The 27,961-nt window shown below is 47.6% G+C and overlaps 3 protein-coding genes across 3 annotated transcripts in view; 1 reads left to right on the forward strand and 2 right to left on the reverse strand.

The window, feature by feature from the left end:
* Nucleotides 1-560: 560 nt before the first annotated feature.
* On the reverse strand, nucleotides 561-2,990 carry LOC117054064 (oocyte zinc finger protein XlCOF6-like). The gene is made up of 3 exons (XM_033162519.1): nucleotides 2,937-2,990; nucleotides 1,528-2,341; nucleotides 561-1,443 (listed from the first exon to the last, which is right to left on the reverse strand). Exons 1-3 carry the CDS (start codon nucleotides 2,988-2,990, stop codon nucleotides 803-805), a joined length of 1,509 nt encoding a protein of 502 aa, XP_033018410.1. The 3' UTR covers nucleotides 561-802.
* Nucleotides 2,991-10,008: 7,018 nt separating this feature from the next.
* LOC117054066 (lithostathine-like) lies at nucleotides 10,009-17,320 on the reverse strand. Its single transcript, XM_033162520.1, has 4 exons — nucleotides 17,197-17,320; nucleotides 16,006-16,118; nucleotides 11,768-12,002; nucleotides 10,009-10,088 (listed from the first exon to the last, which is right to left on the reverse strand). The coding sequence occupies exons 1-4, from the start codon at nucleotides 17,318-17,320 to the stop codon at nucleotides 10,009-10,011; spliced, it is 552 nt and encodes a 183-aa protein (XP_033018411.1).
* A 9,995-nt stretch (nucleotides 17,321-27,315) lies between these two features.
* The window catches only part of LOC117054067 (C-type lectin lectoxin-Thr1-like), a 9,270-nt gene continuing 8,624 nt past the window's right edge, over nucleotides 27,316-27,961 (forward strand). Inside the window, exons 1-2 of the mRNA XM_033162521.1 lie at nucleotides 27,316-27,355; nucleotides 27,472-27,566. Coding sequence (XP_033018412.1) covers nucleotides 27,316-27,355; nucleotides 27,472-27,566 — 135 coding nt within the window. The remainder of the gene's footprint in view (nucleotides 27,356-27,471; nucleotides 27,567-27,961) is intronic.

Here is a 27,961-nt window from a genome sequence, read left to right on the forward strand (position 1 = left end):
CCTGTGTGTAACATGGGGATTAGCTGCTAATGAAAGTGCATGCTTGAGTACAGAAACTACAGGGCATAACCTGAGTACCAGCGGAGCAGGGGCCACATGTAGAGCAATGCCCACGCTGAGGTCAAGACACATACACAGAGGCAGCAGAACTTCTTCAGAAATAGTTTACTAAGCTTTCAAAGCATACAGTTCTCACTGGGTCCCCAGTGAGGCACAAAACTTAGCTCCTGAGAGAAGATGAGTAGTTTCAGCAGTAAAAAAATACAGCACACAGTATATAACCAGACAGAGGGCCTTTTCGGTAGTGGTGCCCGCCCTGTGGAACGCCCTCCCATCAGGAGTTAGAGAGATAAACAACTACCTGTCATTTAGAAAATACCTGAAGGCAGCCCTGTTTAGGGAAGTTTTTAATTTGTGACTCTGTATTGTATTTTGGTATTTGTTGGAGGCCGCCCAGAGTGGCTGGGGAGACCCGACCAGATGGGCGGGGTATAAATAAATTATTATTATTATTATTATTATTATTATTATTATTATTATTATTATTATTATTATTATATCTAAGTCAGGCACACGCACCGGGAGAAGGGAGCAAGGGAGGAAAGAGGCTGGAACGACACAGGGCAATGGAGGTGTGTGTTTCGTTTACATATAAAATCAAGAATGTCAAATACATGTCATACATTTAAGACTGATTTCCTGCAAAGGTCACTGCTGGGAAGAAAGTCATGGACTCTGAGAGGAAGACGTTCCGCACTCCATACAACATGGTTTGTCTCCTGTGTAAGTTTGTTGACATAAATTATGGTTCCACTCTGACTGAAGCTCCTTCCACATGCCATACACGTTTCTCCCCTGTGTGAGTCCATTGGTGTAATTTAAGTTTTCCATTCCCCCAGCAGCATATTCCGCACTCCATACATTTAAATGGTTTCTCCCCTGTGTGAGTCCGTTGATGTCTTCTAAGGGTTGAATTCTCACTAAAACTCTTTCCGCACTCCATACATTTAAATGGTTTCTCTCCTGTGTGAGTCCGTTGATGTCTTCTAAGGGTTGAATTCTCACTAAAACTCTTTCCGCACTCCAAGCATTTAAATGGTTTCTCCCCTGTGTGACTCTGTAGATGAACATTAAAGTGTCCACTCCGACTGAAGCTCCTTCCACACTCCATACATTTAAAAGGTTTCTCTCCTGTGTGAGTCCGTTGATGTCTTCTAAGGTGTCCAATCAGACTGACACTCTTTCCACACTCCATACATTTAAAAGGTTTCTCTCCTGTGTGTGTCCGTTGATGTTTTTTAAGGGTTCCATTAGCACTAAAACTCTTTCCACACTCGATACATTTAAATGGTTTCTCCCCTGTGTGAACCCGTTGGTGTCTTCTGAGGCTTCCAGTATCACTGAAGCATTTTCCACATTCCATACATTTAAAAGGTTTCTCCCCTGTACGAGTCCGTTGATGTATATTGAGGTCTCCACTCTGAATGAAACACTTTCCACATTCCATACATTTATATGGTTTTTCACCTGTGTGAGTCCGTTGGTGTCTTCTAAGGAGTCCACTCAGACTGAAGCTCTTTCCACACTCCATACATTTATATGGTTTTTCTTCCGTGTGATTCCGCTGGTGTAATTTATGGTCACCATTCTGACTGAAGCTCTTTCCACACTCCATGCATTTAAATGGTTTCTCCCCTGTGTGAGTCCGTTGGTGTTTCCTAAGGTTTGAATGCTCACTAAAACTCTTTCCGCACTCCAAGCATTTAAACGGTTTCTCCCCTGTGTGAGTCCGTTGATGTTTATTGAGGTGTCCACTCAGACTGAAGCTCTTTCCACACTCCATACATTTATATGGTTTTTCACCTGTGTGAGTCCGCTGGTGTGATTTAAGGTTTCCATTATCAATAAAACTCTTGTCACACTCCATGCATTTAAAAGGTTTCTCCCCTGTGTGAGTCCGTTGGTGTCTTCTAAGGGTTGCATTATCATGAAAGCATCTTCCACACTCCATACATTTAAATGGTTTTCCTCCTGTGTGAGTCCGTTGGTGTCTTCTAAGGTTTCCATTCTCACTAAAGCTCTTTCCGCACTCAATACAGTTATATGGTTTCTCCCCTGTGTGAGTCCGTTGATGTATGTTGAGGTGTCCACTCAGACTGAAACTCTTTCCACACTCCATGCATTTAAATGGTTTTTCCCCTGTGTGAGTCCGCTGGTGTATGTTGAGGTGTCCACTCTGACTGAAACTCTTTCCACACTCCATGCATTTATATGGTTGTTCCCCTCTGTGAGTCCGTTGATGTATTTTGAGGCGTCCACTCTGATTGAAGCTCTTTCCACACTCCATGCATTTATATGGTTGTTCCCCTGTGTGAGTCCATTGATGTATGTTGAGGTGTCCACTCTGACTGAAATTTTCCCCACACTCCATCCACTGGAATCCATTCTTGCCCATCTCAGTCCGATGATGTTTTCCACTATCAGTGAAACTTTTCCCACTCTCCATACTTTTAAATGGGTTGTCCCTTTTTTGGGTTCGTTGATGTCAGCTATGTGTGCTCATTCAGTGAAGCATATTCCACATTTCACACATTTTAATGTCTATTCCAAATGAAACGAAAAGTGCCCCGTCCACCAGAATTTTGACTTGTCTTCTCAGTCACTTTCTTCAGATTGGGGGGGTGAAGAAGTGCTGTTTGGTTTTCAAGGAAGAGAACCCCTGAAAAAAGGGCACATCAAGCGCCATTAGCACCTTCTCTTATTTCAACATATCCTATATTCCCCCGCCTGCTACCCATATTCCCAATTTTTAGGAAATGAAAATGGATTATATCAAATGACAGTAATGCATTAGCAACATTTCATAATCCTCAATTATTGTTAAGACAGCAGCATGATCTGGGAATACAGCCTTTTCAAATCAATTGTTTCCTCACAGTAAAGACAGCTGCTCTCTGTCCATGAACAGGCCCTCTCTTTCTCCGGTTCATCGTTCCTTTGGACATTTCCCATCCTCTGCATCTTAATCCTCCATCCAACCTCGTTTCCACCACTAGATTTTCATGAATCACCTGCACAGTCCCACTGGCCTCTGGACGTCCATGTGGACCATTTTGGAAGACCCAGGTCTACGTCTTTTCCAGGGACTGTGGTGTGGGTTAGTCAGAGAACTAGTGACAAGGCTTGCAGCTTGGGGTCAGCTGAATGAATTATAGGATGTCTTGGCGTGATGAAGAAGCGGTAGTAGCTTTGGTGGGGGACATGTCATGCACCTTCTGGGGTAATCTATCCATCATTGGTCCCCACCCTTCACTCAGCTCTCACCTGTGGCTTCCAGAAACTGTCAGCATGCAACAGGGGCCGTGATCCAAGCAACGGCTTTAACTGGCCTGCTAAACCAGGTGAGCATGGCTGATTGGTCTCAAATCCTTGGTGGGTTGGGGTATTCTGTTGCAGGTGAAGACAGGCCCTGGTGGATAGAGAGGATTCGAACAATAGTGGATCACACTGTCAAGAAGGCAGATTCTGTTCATGTTGCAGAGGAAAGTGAAGGTTAGATGGGGCTCGTCAACCGGGGAAGGGAGCCCATCGAGAAGGAAAACCTTCACTACCTCATGAGTTATCCTCAGGAGATGAACCGTATGTGGAGGGAAACCTGCACAAATCCAGAGTGGAGTGTCTAAGACGGTTGGAATGTGCCCTGCACACCTCCTTCCACCAACTCCTGCAGCCACGCTGGTCCCAAACCTACTGCTCTGCTTTACCTGGGAGCATAGCAGCCAGGCTGAGGAGGGGGTCTTGTTGTCTAGGAAGCTCAGGACCCCCAAACACACTGCCCAGGCTTCCATTGCTGTTAACACAGCAGTTTCAGGCAGAGCGATGAACTCAGACCTGTGTATCAAAGTCTCTCCGATGTGGAATATATAAAACAGAAGTCCTGTTTATATCTTACGTCAGTGAAAAAGTATGCACAATATTTGTCCTTTAAAGAACGGAACACCAAATGTCCAATAGCCCCTTCAAAGCTAATGCAAGTATTATGCCTGGAGCTTTTGGGGGTGCAGAACCAGGAAAGCTCCTGCCACCATTATCCCCCCCCCAATGCTTTTCAACATCTATATGAAGCCACTGGGAGGGATCATCAGGGCGTTTGGGCTGGGTGTTCACCAGTAAATATGCCCCTAAAGGACCAGGTACGCAGCCTGGGGGTCATTTTGGACTCACAACTGTCCATGGAGGCACAGGTCTGTTCTGGGTCCAGGGCAGCTGTCTGCCAGTTCCATCTGATACACAGGCGGAGACCCTGGTACATGTTCTGGTTATCTCCTGCTTGGACTATTGCCATGTGCTCTACTTGGGGCTACCTTTGAAGGTGACTCAAAAACTGCAAACAATCCTAACGGATGTTCTCCCAGCACATTTCAGTGCACAATTCAAACTGCTGGGGCTGACCTTTAAAGTGCCATTTATCAGCCATAGAAAAGTACTGATCTAATGTAGAGACATCATTCCTAGTCTTTTGGTTCAAGAAGGTTCTGGTAGTTTTACTCTGTCTGATTCAAAGCTCTTGCTTTCTCAAGCTGGAACATTTGAGCTGAGAAGGGAGTTTCCTTTCTGCTGAGAGCAGGTGGTGGGATCAGTTTTTATGAGGTTGTGCAGAACCTTTCTAATTTTTGGTAACGAGATGAAGCTGGTTTAAACCATGGCTTGCTACCTAATCCCAAGGTTACTTTGGCATTGAATTGTATATAAACTACAGGGCCGAAAGGCACCTGGTCTCACTTCCTATTCTGCTATTTGTCTTCTCTGCTTTTTTGTTCCTTACTGAGGTCCTCCTCCGTGGGTCTTCTGCTGGTTCCCTCCCAGCGAGAAATGAGGTTACAGGGAACCAGGCAGAGGGCCTTCTTGGTGGTGGCACTTGCCCTGGGGAAGGCTCTCCCTTCAGAGGTCAAGGAAATGAACCACTATTTGACATTTAGAAGACAGCTGAAGGCAGCAATGTATCGGGCGGTTTTTAATGTTTGTTGTTTGTTGTTTTACTGTCTTTCATATGTACTGTAAGCAGCCAGAGTTGGCGATTTTCAGATTTTCAGATACTACAATTACAGTGGTACCTCGCTAGACAAAAAACTCGCTAGACGAAAGGCATTCGCTAGCGAAAGGGTTGACTCGCAAGACGAGTTTCCCTATGGCCGTGACTTTCAAAACGAAAACGTTTTGTGATTTTTTTTCTTTTCATAAAGCCACGCTTCCTCCAACCGTGCCTCGCAAGACGAAATTTCCCCTATATGATGGCACTCGTTGAATGAATTAATTTAGTCTTGCGAGGCACCACTGTATTATTATTATTATTATTATTATTATTATTATCTTGTGATTTATTGTAGTTATTTTGGAATTCGTACTGCAATATCGGATCACGAAATGTTATGTGTGGAGAAAATCACAGGGTTGCCGTAAACTGTAATCCCACCCACAAACTCTCATTCACATATAGTCTGTAAATTTGCGGAGGTCACACACCTCACCTGTGCTAATACTGGCAGTCTTTAGCTTGCGTAGGCACACCCTGTGTGTAGAGCCTCCAGCCACAAGCACAGTCTATCATGCAAATGGGTCCTTTGACTGCAGTCGCTGTCATCGGATACTGATGGGTTGTATCTCAGCTTGTCAGTCTCTCGGACGTTGCCTACAAAGAATAAGAGGAACAGAAATGCTTTTGAGGTGCAACTTCTATATCAATCCTGAGAGCATCCCATGGATTCTGCACCCCTGTTTCTGATGTCAGGTGTACACTATCCTCATCCTCAATGAACCAGGCAGTGGAAAAGACACTTAAAAGATTGAAGCCTGAGAGAGGGGAAAAGGTTTCTGGCTGCTTCCTGGGTGGGATTGCGGAAACAAAGAGCCGCTTCCGAGAAGCCCCCCCCCCTCTTTCCTCTCCTCTCCAGGGGGACCAATGGTTGGACGTGGCAGAATCCCTGCGTCTGGACAGGGCAGGGGGTTCTGGGGTGGGAAGAGGATGGAGCTTGCAGGAAGGAAGGGGTGGGGGGAACTGGACCCCCCACTTTCCAAGGATCCCTCTCTGGTCACCTTGAAGGGGTGGCCGATTCCTGGGCGGGGGGGGGGGGAGGGAGAAGCCAAGTTGGTTTCTCCGGAGATTCCCCGCGGGCGCCAGGATGGAGACATCTCCCTAAAGAGATGGTCTTCCTATCTCTCTATTTCTCCCCCTCCTCGCCAATGCTGCCCTTCCCTGCCCCAAGGATGCTACCCTCCCCCCCCCACTTTCTCGACCCCCTCTCTCTTTCCCTGAGTCTCCCCTCCGCGCCCGCTGTCTCTCCATCCGGAGGGCCCCCCAGCCCGAGACGAGCAGAGAAGGGAGGGCGGGTCTCTATCCAGGCGTCCCTCGCGCCCGTCAACCCTTTCATGGCCCGCCTTTCTCCGCGCGGAACCCACAGCGTCTCGGGGATTCCTTCATGGGGGAAACGGGGCAAGGGCGTCCTCGTGGGGAACCCCTGGGTGGGCGCCCCATGTCCACCGCTGCCAAGGCTCCTAAGGGGCCAAGGAAAGGCTCCTTCGCAGTGCTTGCACGACGGGGCCCACGAAAGGCGGTTTGGGGAGCTGGCGGGGGTCTCAGGTTTCTTCTCTCCCTCTCCCCCCCCCCGCGACCCCTTTACCTCTTTGTCCTCGCCCGCGATTCTCCTTTCCTTTCCTGCAACATCCACGGGGGTATCCCTGCCGCCCCTCCTCCTTTCCGTACAGCTGCGGAGCAGAGCAGCAATCCGGCGTAAAAGCTCCACTTCCGGGAGTAGAGCGCAGCGAGCGGGGCGCCTCCCCTCTCCTTGCATGCCGCCAGATGGCCGGTGGGGCGCAACGGGCCACCGAGCCCCACGGCTCTGCCGGCCGCCACCCCCCACCCCGATTGGCGCGCGCCCCCCTCCCCAACCCTCCTCGACCCCGCGCGGGGAGCCCCAACTGGAGCGCTGGAAGGGCGCACAGAGTCCCGCGCCGCTCCAGGGGAGGCCAGCGCGGGAGGGAGCCGGCCCCAGAGGCGGAGAGGCGCTAAGGACCTCCCCGCCCCGCACCCCTCGCTCTCCCCCAGACTCCCCGGACGCCACCCATCCAACCCCCCACCCCCCGCCAGCCCACCACCACCACTACTCGCCGGGGCCACGGCGGCCGATGTGTCTTAAAACGGCCCTGTCCCGGCCAATCCGAGATACTTGACACCATTGGACTATGTCAGGGGTGGCCAACTTCCAAGAGACTGTGATCTACTCACAGAGTTAAAAACTGGCAGTGATCTACCCCCTTTTGGGGGGGGGGTTTCAGGTCAAAGTTGTTGAGCTTCTTTAGGGAAAAGGTCATTTTAGGGGTGCAGGGCAAAGATGTTGAGCTTTTCTTAGGGGAGCCAAAGTTTTTTAGCTTTTTTGGAGGGAGCCACTGATCTACCGGTGATCTACCACAGACGTCCAGTGATCTACCGGTAGATCACAATCTACCTGTTGGACATACCTGGTTATGTGTATGGACTTGGATTCTCCCCCCCCCCCGTCAGCTCTCTCTATTCATTTCTATGCACTTTTTGCTGCATATGTTGCCACTTACAAGAACGCACGTGCTTAATCAGCACTCAAGCCACAAACACACCTCAAAGTAATGACACACCACCTAGCTTTGGTTTTTGTGCCTTTAGCCTGGGAGCAAAGCGCAAGGGCTGTGCGGGGTTCCGGTTAATGGCGCACTTGGTGTGTCTTCTTCCCTGTCACCTGAGCAAAGGATTTAGGTTGGCAAGGAGCCAATGTGGTGGTGAACCTTTTAGAGACCGAGTGCCCAAACTGCAACCCAAAACCCACTTATTGATCGCAAATTGCCAACATGGCAATTTAATATTGGGTAATAACGATTGTCTGCATGCACACATACAAATAAATAAATATACCGTAAGGAAATGGGGGGGGAGGGGAATTAACCAGAGTTATTGAGCTTTCTGGGGGAAGGAGTGCCCTGAGTTCTTTTGCTATTTTTTTTTTTGGGGGGGTCAGGTTGCCCGGGGTCCAACAGTTGTTTAGCTACTTGGGGGTGGGGCGGTTTGCCAATAAACACTCACACACTTCAGCGATGATTCCTATCGAATGTGATGCAGAGGAAACCAATAGTCTCAAAGCTCACCAGAACAAACCACAGTATTCCAGAAAAGCTCTTGATGCATCCAACTAATGCATGCACTAGTGATGGGGTGAGCTCCCGTTGCTCGGTCCCAGCTCCTGCCAACCTAGCAGTTTGAAAGCACGTCAAAGTGCAAGTAGATAAATAGGTACCACTCTGGCGGGAAGGTAAACAGCATTTCTGTGCACTGCTCTGGTTGGCCAGAAGCAGCTTAGTCATGCTGGCCACATGAGCCGGAAGCTGTACGCCGGCTTCCTCGGCCAGTGAAGAAGAAGAAGAGAAGAAGAGTTTGGATTTGATATCTCACTTTATCACTACCCGAAGGAGTCTTCAAGCTGCTAACATTCTCCTTTCCCTTCCTCCCTGTGAGGTGAGTGGGGCTGAAAGACTTCAAAGAAGTGTGACTAGACCAAGGTCACCCAGCAGCTGCATGGGGAGGAGCGGAGACGCGAACCCGGTTCCCCAGATAACGAGTCTACCACTCTTAACCACTACACCACACTGGCTCTCCAGCGAGATGAGCGCTGCAACTCCAGAGTCGTCCGCGACTGGACCTAACGGTCAGGGGTCCCTTTACCCTTTAACGCTGATTACTATCTCCTGATAGGGGCACGACCAATCACATCAAACACCACGGGGAGGGGGAGTGGAACGGATGGAAATCAGCTAATTGGCGGATATGGAATTGCACCTGACGATTATGTGGGCGGCAGTTCCCGCCCAGAGAGGCATGGGAGGGGTGAGCCCACTTTGTAAATGCCCAGGAACGGCACTGCAGGGGCGATGGCAAGCGTGCCCACAGAGAGGGCTTCAGGGCCCACTCTGGCATGCATTCCATAGGTTCGCCACCGCTTAGCTAGACTGAGCTTGGAGCAACTGGGTTGGTGGGAAAGGATTATTATTATTATTATTATTATTATTATTATTATTATTATTATTTGCTGGAGTGGGTCTTTTCCTCAGACTGAATTGCTGTTAAACCCTGACGCTTAGGATGGCATGTGCCATGGCTGGTTGGGCATCCCAGGTTCTTGTGTTGGTACCCTAAGGCTGGCATCCCACCCCCCGAATGGCCTGTGTCTGTGTGGCATTCTGGCTCTAGCATTCATAGGACCTGGGGGACGAGGGTTCGAATCCCCACTCAGCTACGATGCTCTTGTTGGGTGATCTTGGACCGATTGCTATCTTTCAGCTTGGCCTACCTCACAGGGCTGTAGTGAGGATGGAACTGGGTTGGGGGAGAACCATTCCCGTCACATGGACCTTCGGGGGGGGTAAAGGTGGGATCTGAATGTCACAGTAAACAACTATTTCAAGAATACAGAGGACATGATTGCAGAATTGCATGCACAGAAGAAGGTTTATTGTTACTACGGAGGAAGACAGGAGCTGGCCAGAGAGAGAGAGAGAATGAGCAGACACTTGCAAAGGTTTGCATTTCCATGATGTGGTCTGGGAAAAGGGGTTCCAAAGTTGGCCCCATCACTTTGCAAAGCACAAGGAAAGCTTCGTTTACTCAGCTAACCGGTCCACAAAAGCATCTCATCTCTTTGCAGAAAAGTGAGACAGATTTCACATCTCATGGGGCAAATTTCCCAGTTTCCGGGGATGTACTGTTGCTCTCAAGCTTTGGGTTTGGCAAGGTCTTAGTGGACTCGAGAGTCCAAACTGTATTTATTTTGGGAAACCCCTCTTGTTTTTTTCTGCTCTAGGCCAATAGAGGAAGGGAGGGAATAGATTTCCTGCAGGTGAACAGAGCAGTTGGGAAAGGGGGCTGGCCTCGGACCTGTCAGGAAGCTGGAGGTCTTTGGGTGTTCCTCTCAGGCCCAAGGTGGCATTTCAGGCATAATAGGTACCCTTGTATTTGCACAGGAATGGCAAGGCAGCCGTACAGGAACGCTGGATCCATTTCCGGGAACCTGCAGGGCAGAAGGTTGAGAGTGAATGTTAGGGAGTGCCCAGAAACTGGGAGAGAATGTAGACTTGCTTTTGAGTAAATTAAGTATTTCCTTCCCAGTTTCAAAGGGATGGCCAATTACTGGGAAAAGCAATGAAGAGCATTTGTAAACACACAGATTTCCATGTATTTTGAACAATCCTTTCTAGTTCTGCCACCTGTGGGGGAGGGGCAGCACGCAAGGCACACGGTCTGTGAGATCTTTGTGACATTTGAGATGTTTTCAAGCATTCCCCACACCTGCATGAATGAAACTTCACCAAAGCCTTCTAACAAAAGGCTGGATTCCGCATTTAAATTAAATTACTCCTTTGCACTGGTGCCCTGTCCTTGAGTAAAGGACCGCTCTAGACTTACCCCACCCACGCCTAACGGGGGTAAGAATTTAAAAACAAAAATACAGTCCAGGTGATATGAAGTGCCAAGTGTTAGGAGGAGATTCGTGGGGTTCACTTTCTGGATCCCAATTCCTCTCCCATCAGTTTCTCTGCCAAGTCTTCCCTGCACAGGAGTAAGTAAATCTTTCTATTCATTTTTTCCCATTCTTTCTTTTCTTTTCTTTTGGTTCTAGCACTTAAAGTAGTTTTATTTAATTCCAGGAAAGGTTACTTGGCAGTTTTTATTTTTATTTTTTGAAATGAACCTTTTAGGCTTCCCATTTTGCCCATCCCTGAAGAGTCCACCTCAGTTCCAGCTTTGCAGGCCAGTTTTTGGGTCCCCAAAACCTTTTATTCTCTCCCCCCCCCCCCCGGTCTTGACATTCAGCATAACCTTTTAGGGACATTGCATTATTCAAAATTGTCTCAGAGTTACAGTCAGATAATTCTTGCTTTGGGGCTGTTATTGACCTCTCTGCTCCCTCCCCCCAACCCCCCCCATAGGTTTCAACCTTTTTGATCAAATCTCCAGCTACACCATCTTCCCATTCATGTATTTTGTGGTTTCTTTCTATGAAGAACTCAATATGTAATTTTTAAATTTTCTTTTTCTTTGGTTATTGTTTTTTCTTTCATTGTTCTTTTTTCCTTTTTGTATCTGATGTAATAAAGTTAATATAGTATTTTTCAAAAATAATAATAATAATAATTAAAAATAAATAAATAAACAAACCATCTTCCCATTCTTAAGTTGACTTCACCACATTTCACAGCAATTTTTGTGATTCTTCTTTTTTAAAAGATCCTCATCAGCGTCTTAGGGCCACTTTCACTTCCTGACCATGAGAGCTGTTGGACAGTGGAATTTGCTGCCAAGGAGTGTGGTGGAGTCTCCTTCTTTGGAGGTCTTTAAGCGGAGGCTTGACAGCCATCTGTCAGGAATGCTTTGATGGTGTTTCCTGCTTGGCAGGGGGTTGGACTGGATGGCCCTTGGGGTCTCTTCCAACTCTACGATTCTATGATTCTATGATTCAACTAGTAGACACATGATTTCCCTCAATACAACGGACCTTTGCATGGTTTTTTGCATATGTTAGCATTTTTTAAGCAAACTTTTGATCCAAGTGTATGCGTTTTTGTACACATTAGTGGAGAACTGCATTGCAACATTCAGAGTGTCTGAGGATGGCTCTGTTTTAGTTCCCCTCAATTCCTTGAATGGAATGGGTCCCCCCCTCCTTCCCCAGTCTCTCTTCCTGCATACCTGAAGGAGTCAGGGAGACACATTCGCCTGCATAGGTGGAGGTGTTAATTCTCTTTCCATCCCAGAGGGGTTGAGACAGGTCAGATCCATCGCTCCATTCCCAGATATTCTGGAGAGAGAGACCAATCCAGACGTCGCTAGAGCCCTGGTTTTGCAGGTAATGGAAAACAAAGTTTGCTTCCCTTGCAGAAAGAATGGAGGCCAGCTGGGACCCATGTCTCTTCTGGCAGCTGACCTGCAGAGAGAAGAAAAAGGGGCAACCAGTGAGATACTGCCCAAGTTAAAACAGTACAACGCATCATCAGAGATCTACAGCCTCTCCTAGACAATGACAGTTCTCTTTCTCAAGCTCTGGGAGGAAGACCCTTCATCGCCTACAGACAGCCACCCAATCTTAAACAACTCCTCACCCACAATAATACTACAACCAGACTTAACACGGACACTGGCACCAGAGCCTGCAATAAACCCAGATGCCAACTTTGCTGCCACATAAACCCGGACAACACCATTACTGGTCCCAACAACATCAAACATACCATCTCAGGACTATTCAATTGCTCATCTTCTAACATTGTGTATGCCATCAAATGCCAACAGTGCCCTTCGGCTCTCTATATTGGACAAACAGGCCAAACCCTACGCCAAAGGGGAAATGGACACAAATCTGACATCAGGAATCACAAGACAGAGAAACCAGTAGGAGAACACTTCAATCTCCCAGGACATTCTATACAAGATCTCAAAGTAGCTGTTTTATTAAAAAGGAATTTCAGAAATAGACTGGAAAGAGAAGTTGCTGAATTGCAAGTTTGCAGCTCATTAACAAACTTAAAACCATGGAGAGACCTGGTCTGAACAAAGACATTGGATTCTTATCTCATTATACATGACAAAGCTATTTTTAGCCATCTCACCCCTTGCTTTTTCCTGTAAGACAGGTTTTCCACGTCTGTCAGCCAATCACCCATTCCTGCCACCCTTCTGAGTAATACCCCTCCCCACCCTCTCACTATATATAAGGTTCTGGTGACTTCTATTTCAGTGTATCTGAAGATGTGTGCATGCACATGAAAGCTCATACCAAGAACAAACTTAGTTGGTCTCTAAGGCAGTGTTTTTCAACCACTGTTCCGCGGCACACTAGTGTGCCGCGAGATGTTGCCTGGTGTGCCGTGGGAAAAATTGAAAAATTCAAGAGAATTATTTTATATATAGTCAATATAGGCACAGAGTTAATTTTTTTAACATTTTCTAATGGTGGTGTGCCTTGTGATTTTTTTCATGAAACAAGTGTGCCTTTGCCCAAAAAAGTTTGAAAAACACTGCTCTAAGGTGCTACTGGAAGGAATTTTTTTATTTTTTGTTTTGTTATGTTACGGAAATTATGGGGGGGGGGTCACCTAAGCAAAGTCTCTTCCCGAGTAAACTCATTTGGGGTATGGAGTGATGCCCTTAAGGGGACCCATCTCTCTGCCATGATCCAGTAGGTGAGAGACCAGGTACACAGGGAAATGCCTCAGCAGGTAATCTCTGGGTGCTTCAGGCTAATATCCCTCAACCAGAATCCCATTGTTCTCTCCCAGATAAGTGCTCAAGGTATCCTTGCCAACACCCATTCACACTTCTCAGGGCTATCTCCCTGATACTGCTCTGTTTCCCCCATATGCTAATCTTGTTTTTCCTATATGTAAATCATGTATAACCCTTCCCTTTCGTGATGTAGTGATGATGTAGTAATGATGTTTCCAAATTGTATTCTGGGATATGATAGGAGTTTTAAAAAGTTCTTGTAACGCTGCTCTGGGTGTGCAGTTTGACTGTAACCTATTGTGAAATAAACCGTGTCTTGTCCTTGCTCCAGTGGCTGGACTTCTTTTATTTAACTCCGCAGAAACCAGTGGGCCTATCCCCAAGGGCCAGGTGGCTGGGCAGTTCCACACCTGGGATTTTCCATTACAGTTATGCTGCCCACAGTTGACCCATATCAGTGCCAGACACCCGAGCCTGGCTTCGGTGGCAGCGGCAGGAATAGAGAGTGTTTGGGGCAGCAGGAAAACTGCATTGGACCGATGTGGCTGCTGCTCCAATGAGACAGAGAGTGCTCATTTTGGACAGCTGCACAAGACTGCAGGGGCTCAGGCTGCAGCTGTGCCTGGTTCTAGAATCACTCCACAGCTGCATGGCAGGAAGAAAATGCCAGTCCTAAGTACATGCAGCTTGAGCAATCACAACCTTTGCAGCCTGTCAAAGTGCCATTCATCCTGGTGGTGCAGGAGGAGACTTCTACAGCTAGGGGATGGCGACTCTCAGTTCTAACCCTTTCGTTCAGCAGGGTACAGTCATACCTCGCGTTGCGTATTCTCCGTGTTGTGTACGTTCGAGTTACGCAGCTCTGCGACCCGGAAGTCATCCACGGAGCGCGCATAAGCGTTCTGCGCACTTCGCACGTGCGCAGAAGCGCAAAAACCCGCGAACTTCCGGGTTTTTTCTTTTTCTTTTTTGTTCGTTCGCGTTACGCACGCCCGGGTTATGTGGCGCGACCTGGAACGGATCGCGTACGTAACACGGGGTACCACTGTACTTGAAACTTGACCTTGTGTAGAAATGAGCTCTTTCCAACACAAGAATGCACTTCAAAATTTTGCTGCAGGACAATTTCTTATACAGTACTAGTTACAATAAGGTAAATGTTACAAAACAGCGAAGTAACACATTGCCAACAAGCCACGAGGTCTGGTCCTTTATGCAGTTTTGTACACCTTCCTCTCTCTGGTCCCGGAGAGAGACCCTAAGCTTGAGCATCATTGCAGAACTTCTCTGCAACCCTGCTGCTGGCTATCTCAGACAAAATACCGAAAAAACACAGAGGCTTCTCCTGCTTTGAGAGCTCTGCAGCTCCTGTTTCTAGATCAGGTAGCTTATATCACCCTAATGGAAAAAAATGCCACCATTCCCTGACTCTTTCGCCAGAGTGGAACCTTTTTGCCTACAGAAGATTTCCCATTACAGCATTTTAAATGCAATGCATTCAAACACAGCATTTCATGTGCATTAAATTTATAACTTCAACCTTCTGCACCTAGGACCTAGTGCTTTCACCTTTAATAGTCATGTAGAAGATCTCAGCAAGTGAAAGCTGCATGATACACCCACTTCTATCCAACAATGGAAGGTGCAGGAGCCAGATCCATACAGAACTTATTTGAGGCCTGGAGCAAGAATCTTGTTCTTGGCATAACTGCTAGGGCCCTGGCTGCCCCCCCCCCCCCCGGCCATCTTAACACCTTGGGCAGAGCAAAGGATCAGCTCCGTATCATTGTGCATGTGGAAGCTCTCCAGATCTTCCTGGAGGTTTGGTGCCATAGCTGGCTAGAGCGCTTTGGAACCATTGTAAAATGCTCCACCATGAACAGGGAGCAATAATAATAATAATAATAATAATTATTTATTTGTACCCCGCCCATCTGGCTGGGTCTCCCCAGCCACTCTGGGCAGCTTCCAACATATATCACAGATTAAAAACTTCCCTAAACTTCCCTAAACATTCAGGTATTTTCTGAATGTCAGGTAGTTGTTTATCTCCTTGACCTCTGGCGGGAGGGTGTTCCACAGGGCGGGCGCCACTACCGAGAAGGCCCTCTGCCTGGTTCCCTGTTACTTGGCTTCTCGTAGTGAGGGAACCGCCAGAAGGCCCTCGGAGCTGGATCTCAGTGTCCGGGCTGAATGATGGGGGTGGAGACGCTCCTTCAGGTATACAGGACCGAGGCAGTTTAGGGCTTTCAAGGTCAGCACCAACACTTTGAATTGTGCTCGGAAACGTACTGGGAGCCAATGTAGATCTCTCAGGACCAGTGTTATGTGGTCCCGGCGGCCACTCCCAGTCACCAGTCTAGCTGCCGCATTCTGGATTAATTGCAGTTTCCGGGTCACCTTCAAAGGTAGCCCCACGTAGAGCGCATTGCAGTAGTCCAAGCGAGTGGTGAGTTGGACAGTTGTGCCCCCCAATGAAACAGTTGCCTCCATCCTCTTATGAAAAGCAGCCCTCTGTGGTCTCAGGTGGGCGGGGGGGGGGGTCTCGCACCTGCTGCTGCTGCTTCCACCCCTACATCCACCTTTTAAACTACATTTTGGCACCATCTATCTGGCAGGGTCATAAAACACACCAGGATTCCCAAGGAGGCCCCCCCCCCCGGCAGCAGGATTCCCCCACGAGGCTCTTTCTGGGCAAAACCTACCTCGGCTTCATCCCATGAGAGGCTGGAGCTAAAATACTGGTAGCAGTACTTTCTGTAGAAGATGGCTCCTGGTGGGCAGTGAGCTCGAGCGCTCTGGGTGCGATTGGCGGCACCTGTGAGAAATTGGATTTAGAGTGGTACAGATGCCGCAGACCTCCAACCTTTTCCTTGACAGATGGAGCCCCTCGAGAAAGCCCTGGGATTAGGAATCCTGCTCCCTCCCTTGGCTCTTTCCAAACTAATCTTTCCCCCTTGAACTGCCACCTGCTCACTCCCCACTCTATGGGAACCCAGGCATTATTGCCGAAATTGTTGCAGCGCCGTGTTGTCTATGCAGCTCCAGCCGGGGCTTCTCCTATCTGATTGGTGCACTTACGGGATAATGGAAAGAAAGAGTAAACAATGGTTTCGGTGATGATGGAGAGATGGGAACCAAGTAAGTACCACCTGGGACGAGTTTCCACAAATGAGGAGCCTCCTCCAAGAATGCCATTGGCGGTCTTCAGCTACCTGTTTCTCAGAGTAGGCCCACTGAAATTAATGAGCCTATTTTAGACACATTCTTTAATTTCACTAGGTCTTCTGAACTTTAGTTGAATGCAGTCCCTTCTCTCTGATCACCATCCTGGGCCACAGATGGGACCGTTAGCTGATAAACCTTCGTGAGGTGGCTGCCTTGGTGGGTTTCTGTACCGAGCTGATGAAATGCAAGACTGAAGAAATCAGCAGAAGCAAGACCCATCTTCTGACTTGTGCAATATTGTGGTCACAAAACAAGAAGCTCATTGGGTTTGCCACTTTTTTTTTTTTTTTAATAACTTGGCCTTGCTCCACCGCTTTCAACAAAAGCTTGCAAATACAATCAATTGTCATGCAAAGTTGAGATTCCTGCATTGCAAAGGGTTGGACTAGATTGACTTGTGGAGACCCTTCCAACTCAATGATTCTATGAAAAAGACAGGTGGAAGTTTCTCCAAATTGCTTTCTCTCGAGAAAACCCCTGCTGATTTTTTGTGGGTCAGGCTGCTGTTGAAGACGAGCGGAGCAGGGGAAAGTTGACAATTCTACATGGCGCCAACAGATCTAACGAACCAGAAATTGTGTATTTCATTGGGTGACAGGTCTAAACAACAGCAAAGTTAAAGACCGCCAGCAGCAACATCTGTATTTACCATCTCTCCTAATGCTCACCTTCCACCAAAGGGTTAAGGATCAGGCAGCCCAACAGGCAGAGTCCAAGGTAGACCACTTGCCCCATCTTCTGGTTCTCCTGGGAAAACAAGATGTCAGCAACATTTATCCCAGCTAAGGGCATGGCATTTCCAGAAATGATGGATCCATTGTGTGGCGCGCGGGGGGGGGGGGAGGTGTTTGGGGGCTTTGAGCTTGTGGTCATTGTAGGGGAAATTCAAAAAAACAGGCAATGCTAATTTGCTTTTTAAGACCCAAACGATCTCTTCTGCTTTGACAACATCAAATATTGCTGCAGCACAGCAGCCAGATTCTGTATTTTCCAATTACAGGTAGGTAGCCGTGTCGGTCTGCCATAGTCAAAACAAAATAAAATAAAAAATTCAACCAAGAACAACTTAGTTGGTCTCTAAGGTGCTACTGGAAGGAATTTTTTATTTTGTTTTGTTTTGTATTTTCCAAGTCAGACAAAAAGTAAAGTTAGCTGTGTTGTGGTTTGTAAGAAAAAAAAATCTCCAGATCCTTTTGGGTGCAATACACCAGGAACTTAAACTGGAGGAAGAGCCTTTTACCACCCCCACCCCCGAATATGGTACTTTATTCCACGAGAGAACATATGCTGGGAAAAGTCACCCAGTTTGGTTTCTGTTTATGGAACACCTAAAATTAATATAGGGACTGCCTCTTTCCTCGCTTTTCTGCCTCTCTTTTCTACCTTTCAGGGGATGGACAGAGACCTGGGGAACAAAAACCGCTTCATGTGTTTCCAGAGAAGGGGGTCCAGCCACAGTTAATGCTTCTCTCTCCCCTGGGGGCACCCAAGGCACTGCGTCACTCTCAGGATAGAAGTATGGCTCGCGCATACTGCAGGCCCCCCCCCCCCCGGTGAGTGCCGCATGCCATTTTGTCACCCCCTCAGTGGTAACACACGGGGCGGCCCACCCCCAGCCCCCTTCCTCCGCCCCTGCTTGCAGGGATTCAGTCTTTGTGTTTCAACCTTTTTTTGCCACCCCAAGCCCTGCCCAGTGATGCCGGAGAACTCTGCCCAATACAGAATCGGAAATTGCTGCGGCTCCTGAGATCGTCTGTGGCCAAGAACAGAAAGCGATAAAGCAAATGTGATTGACATTAGTTCACATTGCAGTAAAAAAAAAAATTAAGTTCACAAACAATATAAAACAATGTTTGTGGGGTTTTTCTTTTACATTGTTTTGATGTTTCCTTTACATTGGCATGGATATAAAAAGGCAAAGGGACCCCTGACCGTTAGGTCCAGTCGTGAACGACTCTGGGGTTGCGGCGCTCATCTTGCTTTACTGGCCGAGGGAGCCGGCGTACAGCTTCCAGGTCATGTGGCCAGCATGGCTAAGCCGCTTCTGGCGAACCAGAGCAGCACACGGAAACGCCGTTTACCTTCCCGCCAGAGCGGTACCTATTTATCTACTTGCACTTTGTGCTTTTGAATTGCTAGGTTGGCAGGAGCAGGGACCAAGCAACGGGAGCTCACTCCGTCGTGGGGATTCGAACCGCTGAACTTCTGATCGGCAAGCTCTAGGCTCTGTGGTTTAGACCACAGCACCACCCGTGTCCCGACTGGCATGGATATAAGTTGCATAAATAGTTACACAGCTGACGTTAAACAGTGGATGGCGAGATGAATGACAAAATCTGAAACAGAAATGCAGCAGAATGGAAACAGGACTGCTTGCAATGAATGCAGGTTGTAATGGAAATTGCTGCTATCTTACATTTCCAGTCCTACCCCGTTCCTGCTGTCCCAGAAGAGGTGCTTATTGGCTTGTTCTTCCTTCCAGTAAAAGACATTCTAGGCCAGTGGAGAATCCTTTTCTCTGTGGTGCTGCTGACCTGTTTTCACGAACCGTTTCTCTGCTAGGAAACGCAAGACCGTTTTGAGGGTTGCAAAGGCAAAGAGGTAAATGGGCCTCACCTGCGTCCTTCTCTCCGGCTGTCTTGTTGTGGCTGATCTGGAGCCGAGGGCGAATCTTGCAGTCTGTGCAAGGTGCTGCCCACCACTGGGCAGATTTATAGGAAGAGGACAATGCAGAAGGGAGACAAAGGGGAACCAACAAACACTACACAACAGACCACAAAGCAAACAGGGTTGGGTGATGAGCCATTGGGGGTCTTTTCATGAACCTGACAGGTGATAAGTGAAGGTGTCAAAAGGTCATTAGCCCAGGGAGAAAGGGTGGGGTTCAATTCATTTATTTGATTTGATTGATTGGATAGCCTTATTTTTCTAATAACCCTTGGCAGCCCAACCACCACAGCCCAGGGATGACAGGAGTCATTTCCTTGTTCCTTGGCGGAACAACACAGTACTTTGTGCCGTTGCTGGCTTGTGGTGGTTTTCTCCTTCTGCTTCGCTGTTGAGATCTCTGGCCAGACATTTGAACTGGGGCTCTGCCTGTGTTGCCATGGCATAACCACACAAGACGTGACATTTCAGGACTCCCGGGTTATGAGAAGCAGCAGGCTATAAATCAAAATCAATTAAGAGCCGAGCCTTCAACAACAACACTTGCCTTTGTTTGCCTTGGGTCTTCCAACATTCGGTTTCCTTGTACAGGTGGAACTTGAAAAATTCCATTTATGTAAGCAATTGTTTTCATTAGCTACTGGAGTTTAATATATGAGATAGAATATCGTGGAAAGGTTCGTTTCTTTCAGTAATTCAACTTAAAAGGTGAAACTAATAGATGAGATAGACCCATGACATGCAAAGCGAGATATATGTCAAGCCTTTATTTGTTATAATTGTGATGATTATGGCACACAGCTGATGAGAACCCCAAAGTTGAGATTGTTAAGTTGGGGTTCTCATCAGCTGTACGCCAGGGGGCAGGAGTGTGGGGGTAACTCCCTGGTCCTGAATGGGGTAACTGTGCCCCTGAAGTACCAGATCCGCAGCCTGGGAGGTCTACCAGGGAAGTGATAGCATGGATGTTAAAATCCCCTAGGACAAGCAACCTAGGTGTCTCCAGGAGCACATCCGCCATGACCTGAAGCAGCTCGGCCAGGAAATCCTTGGTGCAGCGGGGAAGTCGGTACACCAAAAGGAATCCTGTACTGCCCCTATTGCCCAACTTCCAGAACATGCACTCAGAGAACTGGGTCTTCCCAGTAGGAGGCCTGGTGCAAGCTAGCGACTTCCTAAAAATCACTGCAACCCCCTCCCCCCCCCCGCCCATATGACCTGGGTTGCTGTGCATACAAGAAACCTGGTGGACAAGCAGCAGCAAGGACAGGCCCATCTGCTTCATCCAACCAAGTCTCTGTCACACATGTCATAAGGGAGTCTTTTGATCATTTTGTAGATACCGTATTTTTCGCTCCATAAGACGCACTTTTTTCCTCCCAAAAAGTAAGGGGAAATGTCTGTGCGTCTTATGGAGCGAATGGTGGTCCCTGGAGCCGAATTTCCCAGGGGCCAAAAGAGGATCATGCTTTTTATTTTACAAAGAGAAAAGGGGGTGTTGAAAGGACCCCGCTCAGCAGCTGATCAGCAAGAGATATGGAGAGAGATAAGAGTCCCGGCTCCCATTCAGCTCCGCCCCCTTGCTCAGGCCTCCATTGTTGAATGTGCCTGCAGAGGGAGGCTGTTTGTTTCCCCAGCCACATGTAACTGGCTGATTAGATTATCTTTCTGCAAACTGTAGAAAGGGCTCCTTAAGAATCTGCAGAAATGTGAGTTGAACCCCATAAAAATGGGGCTGGCTTTCTCTTGCTTTTCCCCCTTTGCAAAAGCTTTGCTTTCCCCCCTTTGCAAAAAAAGCTGCACAAATCTGAGCTGATCCTCAAAAAAACCAGAGCTTTTCCCCTTTCCTCCTCTAAAAACTAGGTGCATATTATGTTTAGGTGCGTCTTATGGAGCGAAAAATATGGTAAAATGCACGGCACAATCTCATTTCTCAATCACCTAGGTACTGGTCATTTTTATAGGTGCGAATCTACATTGCAGACTGCAAAAGGGGATTGGGAAGGAATGATTCTATTTCCTGTAAGCCATTCAACTGTTCACAATATCTATGAATTCAGTTTATCATCCTGTTGTATTTGCATTCCACACAGCCACCTCCTTAGAAACATGTGTGCTGTTTTAAGCTATGTACCTGAACTAATAATCTTCAGTAGCGTCTGGTATTTGCACAAGTTAATTCCTAGCATCAGCTGAAAAGACAAACTTTGTCATAAAGCTGACGACCGCAAGTCTGGGCATGGAACGTTTCCCCGTTTTAAGTGTCAACACTTAATTTTTTTATGAAATTGAAAAAAATAATCATGATTGCCTTTCAAAAGTGGCAGTGCTACGAGAATGTGATCCTGGAGCACATCATTTTGATCATAAATACCTGAACTTTTCCCAACTCTACAATGTCCTTTTTCAGGAAAAGTCACCTGAAGACTATGCCAAGCATCTGGGAGGATTGACTGAGTACAAGGAATGTGACCAGGAGATTAGGACGTCCTTGGCACCAAACCAGCGGGGGAAGCCATGGTGGGTTTGGGGACTGCCATTTCCTCCTTCCCCCTTCCTCCTTCCTCCTTCCTCCTCCTCCTCCAATTCTGCATGTTGGTTCTTTGCGTCCTCTATTCAGATTCGAAAGCTGGCAGGTGTCCAAGGAGTGCCCAGGTCTGTTTTTACAGCAGCCTGAGTTTTGCATTGCTTATTCCTAATCATAGCATTGCACAAATATTTGCACAGCACTTACGTAAGGTATTTAGTCTGTTTTCATAGCACATGTGTACTGCTTGTACCTTTACCATAACGGGCATCTGGTTGGCCATTGTGAGGAACAGATTGCTGGACCAGACAGGCCCCCTTTGGCCTGATCCAGCAGCCGGGCTCTTCTTAGGTGCAGGGGGAGCTGGAAATGGCCTCAACTTTACCTTCCCCACCCCTACAGGCAGGGCACCCACCTTCTACTCACCTGACATCAGTGTTGTCAGGTGAACCAGTTTTGTATAGCACTGTGCATGAAACAGAAGCCCTAAGGTGCTGGGAATCTAAAGTGTGATACTGGAGAGCCAGTGTGGTGTAGTGGTTAAGTGTGGTAGACTCGTAATCTGGGGAACCGGGTTCGTGTCTCTGCTCCTCCACATGCAGCTGCTGGGTGACCTTGGGCTAGTCACACTTCTCTGAAGTCTCTCAGCCCCCCTTACCTCACAGTGTGCTTGTTGTGGTGGAGGAAGGGAAGGGAAAGGAGAATGTTAGCCACTTTGAGACTCCTTCGGGTAGTGATAAAGCGGGATATCAAATCCAAACTCTTCTTCTTCTCTTCTTCTACCTAAGTAGCAGAAATTGCCCCCAGTTCCAGTGGAACACCCTCCCACCAGATGTCAAAGAGAAAACCAACTACCAGACTTTTAGGAGACATCTGAAAGCAGCCTGTTTAGGGAAGCTTTTAATGTTTAATAGATTGTTGTATTTTAACATTCTGTTGGAAGCCGCCCAGAGTGGCTGGGGAAACCCAGTCAGATGGGTGGGGTATAAATAATAAATTATTATTATTATTATTATTATTAGTCCAAAAATGTTTACTGCTGCAGAAGATAAGGCTTCGTTAAAACCGTTCTGGACGTTGATCTATACATACAGCTTTGCAGATACAGATATATACATAGTACAAGTAGAAAGTATTTCTGTTGCTCCAGCAATTCAAGATGTAACCCAGACTCTGAATCACAAATGGATTCACTGGCTTGGCTGATCTTGAACTGGTTTGGCTTATATCAGACACGGGGTGATTTGTGCCCAGGAAAGAGATTATCCCCTTCCTCCATGTCCAGTTCCTCCAAAAGAAGGATCAGTTGATCTCTGAGGCTTCTGTACACAGCGCTTGATTCCGATTTGATATTTGTATGACTGTTATGGAAAAATCTAGGTGTGAGGCTGCTCAGGAAGGAGTCCAGGCACCAACGGAAGCAAAACAGCGTAGATCAAAGTTTATTGCACAACAGGTTCAAGACAAGATTGAACCCCGAGGATGGGGTGACAAGAACTTTTAAAAGCTTCGATCTTTTCCCGACATACAATTTGCTAGGTGTGGGAATTATAGTTTAGCCAGGCGCTGGCATGCCACGCCCTTCTATCAAGATAGAATAATTAATATACAGTGTTGGCATGCCACACTAATTAATCAACCTACAGAGCCCTCAATTGGCACGCCATATGGCTCTGTGGGCACCAAGTTGGGAAACACATGTTTAGGCAAAACAAAATCGAAAATTCTTTCTAGTAGCACCTTAGAGACCAACTGAGTTTGTTCCTGGTATGAGCTTTCGTGTGCATGCACACTTCTTCAGATGTTCTTCACATGTTTAGGCAGAGCAGGAGAACAAAGGAATAGGTGGGAAAGTACTGGGGGATGATGAGGTGTTCAGCGGGAGGGGGTGAGTAAGTGAGAGGAGAGCACGTACACAATGAAGATGTCATATGGGTGTAGCCAAAGGAGCAACTTCCATATTTGGTATTAGAAGGCACACCATACCTTATTTGGTACTTTGGAGTTTTCTCTGTATGTTAATGTTTAACCTAGCTGTGAGTTTTCAAAAAAAGCAGCCCCTGATCCCTTCACATCATCCTGTTCATCGCGTCAGTTAATTTCCCACAATCAACAATATGTAATATTAGTTTTAATATCTAATATTTCATAACAACAGCTAGGCATCACCACTACATCACGGCTATATCAATACTACATCAGAAAAGGGGAGGGTTATACAGGATTAACACAGAGGTAATGCTTCTGGGTGAAATGCAAATGCAAGAGAAGTATCGGAAGGTACATCCTGAGTACCCACTGGAAAAGGACAATAGAACCTTGGTGACGGGGCAAAGGGAGCCGCTGTTCAGAAGGGTTCCCTCGAGGCCATCACCCCGATCCTCAAGAGTTTTACTCGGGAGAAGACCTTGTTTAGGTGCCCCGTCCCCGTCCCATTCCATAACATAACAATGGTCTCTCCTTTCCTCTCCCTCTTTCTCTTGGTGAGGAATGTTTGAATAGCCTGGTATGTTTTCAGGGAAAGGCCCAGGCTGCCGTCCAGGAAGGATATGGTAAAAAATTTATAAGGCAAATTTGTCAGGGTCGAGTCAGATGAGGAGGAGTGGTGGCAAGCCCCCCCCCCCCGACAGGGCAGCACCCACAGAGGAATCTGAGGAGTTTGTACCTGGGGAGGACTGGTGGCGGCACTCCTCAGAGGAAGAGGAATCTGACAGGGAGGAGGAGGCAAGACCAGAGCTAGAGGGAGAAGTGGGGCCAGAAGCAGGTCCCAGTCAGGAGGGGAATCAGCCAGTCCCCTCTCCTCCTCCCTTCTCAGCTGTGGAACGCCGAGCTGAGAAGCAAAGGCGGCAATTAGAGACAGCTGTAGCTCATAGGAAGCGTGGGAGTGAACCGGCTTCTTAAGGAAGCCGACCAGCCCACTCTACAGCTTCTGCAACTATTGTGCTGGGCGCGTGGTTGCTTCTGCTCGTCTTGTTCCTGTGTTTCTGGTTGTTCCTGACTCCTGGCTTGTTCCTGATCGACTTGGTTTGTTCCTGACTTGGACTGTCCCTGACTTCGGCTTCTCCTGACCCCAGTACTGATACCTGACTTCAGCTGGCTTCTGACCTTGACTGTTTGACCTTGGCTTATCTCACCCTGACTGCTGCGCTTCAGCACGCCAACTTGTTGGTGCCCTAACAAATTATTCCAACAGGACTGTGATGTGAGTGGTTGGGACAAGTCTGAGTCAAAGTAATCCACTCAGTCAGTTAATTGCCTACAATCGAGACAAAGCAAAGGTAACAAAAATTTATTTATACGCTGCCCATCTGGCTGGGTTTCCCCAGCCACTCTGGGCGGCTTCCAACAAAAGATTAAAAATACATTTAAAAAACAGTCATTAAAAACTTCGCTAGACAGGGTGCGTTAATCATACACTCGTGTTTGTACAACATAAAACTCGTTTGAAGCACACTATTGTCTCACTACGAGCAAAATACTTCCTTATTTCTGGGTCCTGTTTGCCCTTAAACAAAAATCAACGGTGCCCTTTTGTGCTCCCTCCCATCTATGCAAACTCTCACTCAACTCTCGAGGGGATATAAATGACCCAGAACGGTTTGTTTTTGTCTCAGGTGAAACGTGAGTTGCCACCACAGCAGATACATCATCCATTCATCCAGGTGGACAGGTGAGTAGACAAGCTGGTCCCTTTGTCCAGGGTTCAACAACAGCCAAATCCTTGCAGAAGAATCATACTGCACTGCGCAAGTGAATTCTCTTGACCTGGGTATGTCTTTGTGGGGGCACCTCAATGCCCTTAGATCAGTGGTTTTCAACACTGGGCTCTGTCCCTCTGTCCTTCCCTTCCTCCTCTGATGCCCTCTCGCGTCTCTGCCTCCCCAAGGCTTGCACAGCTCTTTGTTGCAGCAGTCCTGGCTACAAGATCCAAAAGGCGAATGGTGACTCTGGGGCTGGCCAGGGGGTGCTGAGTGCCAGGAGCTGAGGTGGCCTCAGAGAAAGCAAGCCAGTGGGTGAGGGTGAGGCAGCCCAGTCAGCCAGTCAGCCAGCCCTTGCTGTTGGGAATGGAGAGACAAGTCCCAGGCCCCTGTGGGGCAATGTGATGAGGCACCTATCCTTGGGGCAGGTGGGGCAGCTCAGAGACCAGGGATGGCGGCAGCAGCTACCCAGAGGACTCCCAAGGAAAGGAGAGGAGATAAGAAGTTGAAGGAACATTCCACAAAGGAGGGTGGGCCCTCAGGTTGGATTTGGCAATTGTCACCAATCACCTCTCTCAGCCCCATCTCCTCTTTCTCCTTGACATGGGACACAGGTGGCACTGTGGTCTAAACCACGGGTAGGCAAACTAAGGCCCAGGGGCCGGATCTGGCCAAATCACCTTCTAAATCTGGCCCGCAGATGGTCTGGGAATCAGCGTGTTTTTACATGAGTAGAATGTGTGCTTTTATTTAAAATGCATCTCTGGGTTATTTGTGGGGCATAGGAATTCGTTCATATGTTTTTTCAAAATATAGTCTGGCCCCCCACAAAGCCTCAGGGACAATGGGGTAGCCCCCTGCTGAAAAAGTTTGCTGACCCCTGGTCTAAACCACTGATCTTCTTGGGCATGCCGATCAGAAGGTTGGCGGTTCGAATCCCCGCGACGGGGTGAGCTCCCGTTGCTCTGTCCCAGCTCCTGCCAACCCAGCAGCTCGAAAGCACGTCAAAGTGCAAGTAGATAAATAGGTACTGTTGTGGCGGGAAGCTAAACGGCATTTCCATGCGCTCTGGCTTCTATCACGGAGTCCTGTTGCACAAGAAGTGGTTTAGTGCTGCTGGCCACATGACCCAGAAAGCTGCCTGTGGACAAACGCCGGCTCCCTCGGCCTGAAAGCGAGATGAGCGCTGCAACCCCATAGTCGCCTTTGACTGGACTTAACCATCCAGGCATCCTTTCCCTTTACCTCTTTCTCCCCACAGAAAAGGAAGGCAAACTAAAGATGGGGCTTTTGGCTTTCTTCGGTCTCAGCTTCCTAATCGCTGCTCCTTTCTTGAGAGGTGAGTTCCTTCCTTCCAGACAGAGCTAGGGAGGGACCTTGGTCTCCTCAAGGAAAGGTGGGATATAAGGTGTGTGTGTTGAGCCATTTAATTGCTATCTTCCTTTGCTCAGTTCACTGCAGTGTTAACAAGGTCATTTCACCTGGAAGAAATTTAGAGAGCATTTGAAGAAGTATTGTAATATATAACGTATCCTTATGGAAGTACAGATAGGTTTTCGGTAATATATATGATTTAACTTTTGGTCAGAATTAATTGATTTTCTTTTTATTAAAACTTAAGATTTTAGAAGAGGAACCTGCTATAAGAGATAATTGGACAATGTAGCTCAGAGAGGGGGACGGAGGAAAGTCCCCACACAATGGGAAATAGCAATGTGATGGATTGTGAAATTTTTATGTCTTGTTTGTATGTTGTGTTTTGTTTGTTGTTGTTTTATAAAAAAAATGCAATAAATATTATTTTAAAAAACAAACAAACCCCAAGGTCAATTCACGTTCCATTCCCTTAGCTGTTTCTCATCTTTAACCAACCTTTATGTTTTTAATTACGTTTTATGGATATTTATGGGATGATTTCGTTCCGCTTTGTGTGTCGTGAGCTGCCTAGATACAGATGCATGAAGGTGTCGATTGCAAGTATCTAAACAAATAAATGAAAATCAACCCCAGGCCAGGTTCTGACTGGGCTTTTCCTTTCACTCCCTGAGCAGGTGCAGAGGCTGACTGCTGCCACATGGAGTGGTTGCCATATGGCCGCTATTGCTACAAACTTTTCAGCAATAAAGTGAACTGGGCTGAGGCAGAGGTAAGTCCAGCCTCTTGGCTCTGGCCAAGGGCTGATGGATTGATCCTATATGCCGATTTTACACAACAAGCCGTGCCCAAAGCGTCTTGCAGCAAACCTTAAAAACATCCAAATGCAGAGCACTAGAAATACAAATATGTTCTCCTTCTTCTTCTTCTTCTTCTTCTTCTTCTTCTTCTTCTTCTTCTTCTTCTTCTTCATGATACAGTCATACCTCTGGTTGCATTCGCTGCGGGTTGCGTTCATCACGGAATATGAATGCGCCAAACCCGGAAGTACCGGAACGGGTTACTTCCAGGTTTGGCGCTTTGCGCATGCAGAGAAGTGCCAAATTGCTCTTCACACATGCGCAGAAGCGCCAAATTGCGCCACACACATGCGCAGATCTGGCACTT

Source organism: Lacerta agilis, chromosome 10 (assembly GCF_009819535.1).
Source record: "Lacerta agilis isolate rLacAgi1 chromosome 10, rLacAgi1.pri, whole genome shotgun sequence".
In the NCBI taxonomy this organism is placed as follows: domain Eukaryota; kingdom Metazoa; phylum Chordata; class Lepidosauria; order Squamata; family Lacertidae; genus Lacerta; species Lacerta agilis.

Coding starts and splice junctions, on each gene's coding strand:
- LOC117054066 (XM_033162520.1), bottom strand. CDS start 17,320: ATGCCCTTAGCTGGGATAAATGTTGCTGACATCTTGTTTTCCCAGGAG. Junction 12,003..16,005: donor TCTCATGGGATGAAGCCGAG/GTAGGTTTTGCC, acceptor TTCTCTCTGCAG/GTCAGCTGCCAGAAGAGACA. Junction 10,089..11,767: donor TGTCTCCCTGACTCCTTCAG/GTATGCAGGAAG, acceptor TCTGCCCTGCAG/GTTCCCGGAAATGGATCCAG.
- LOC117054064 (XM_033162519.1), bottom strand. CDS start 2,990: ATGAACCGGAGAAAGAGAGGGCCTGTTCATGGACAGAGAGCAGCTGTC. Junction 2,342..2,936: donor AGAGAGCAGCTGTCTTTACT/GTGAGGAAACAA, acceptor AAATGCATGGAG/TGTGGAAAGAGCTTCAATCA. Junction 1,444..1,527: donor ACACCAACGGACTCACACAG/GTGAAAAACCAT, acceptor GGACTCGTACAG/GGGAGAAACCTTTTAAATGT.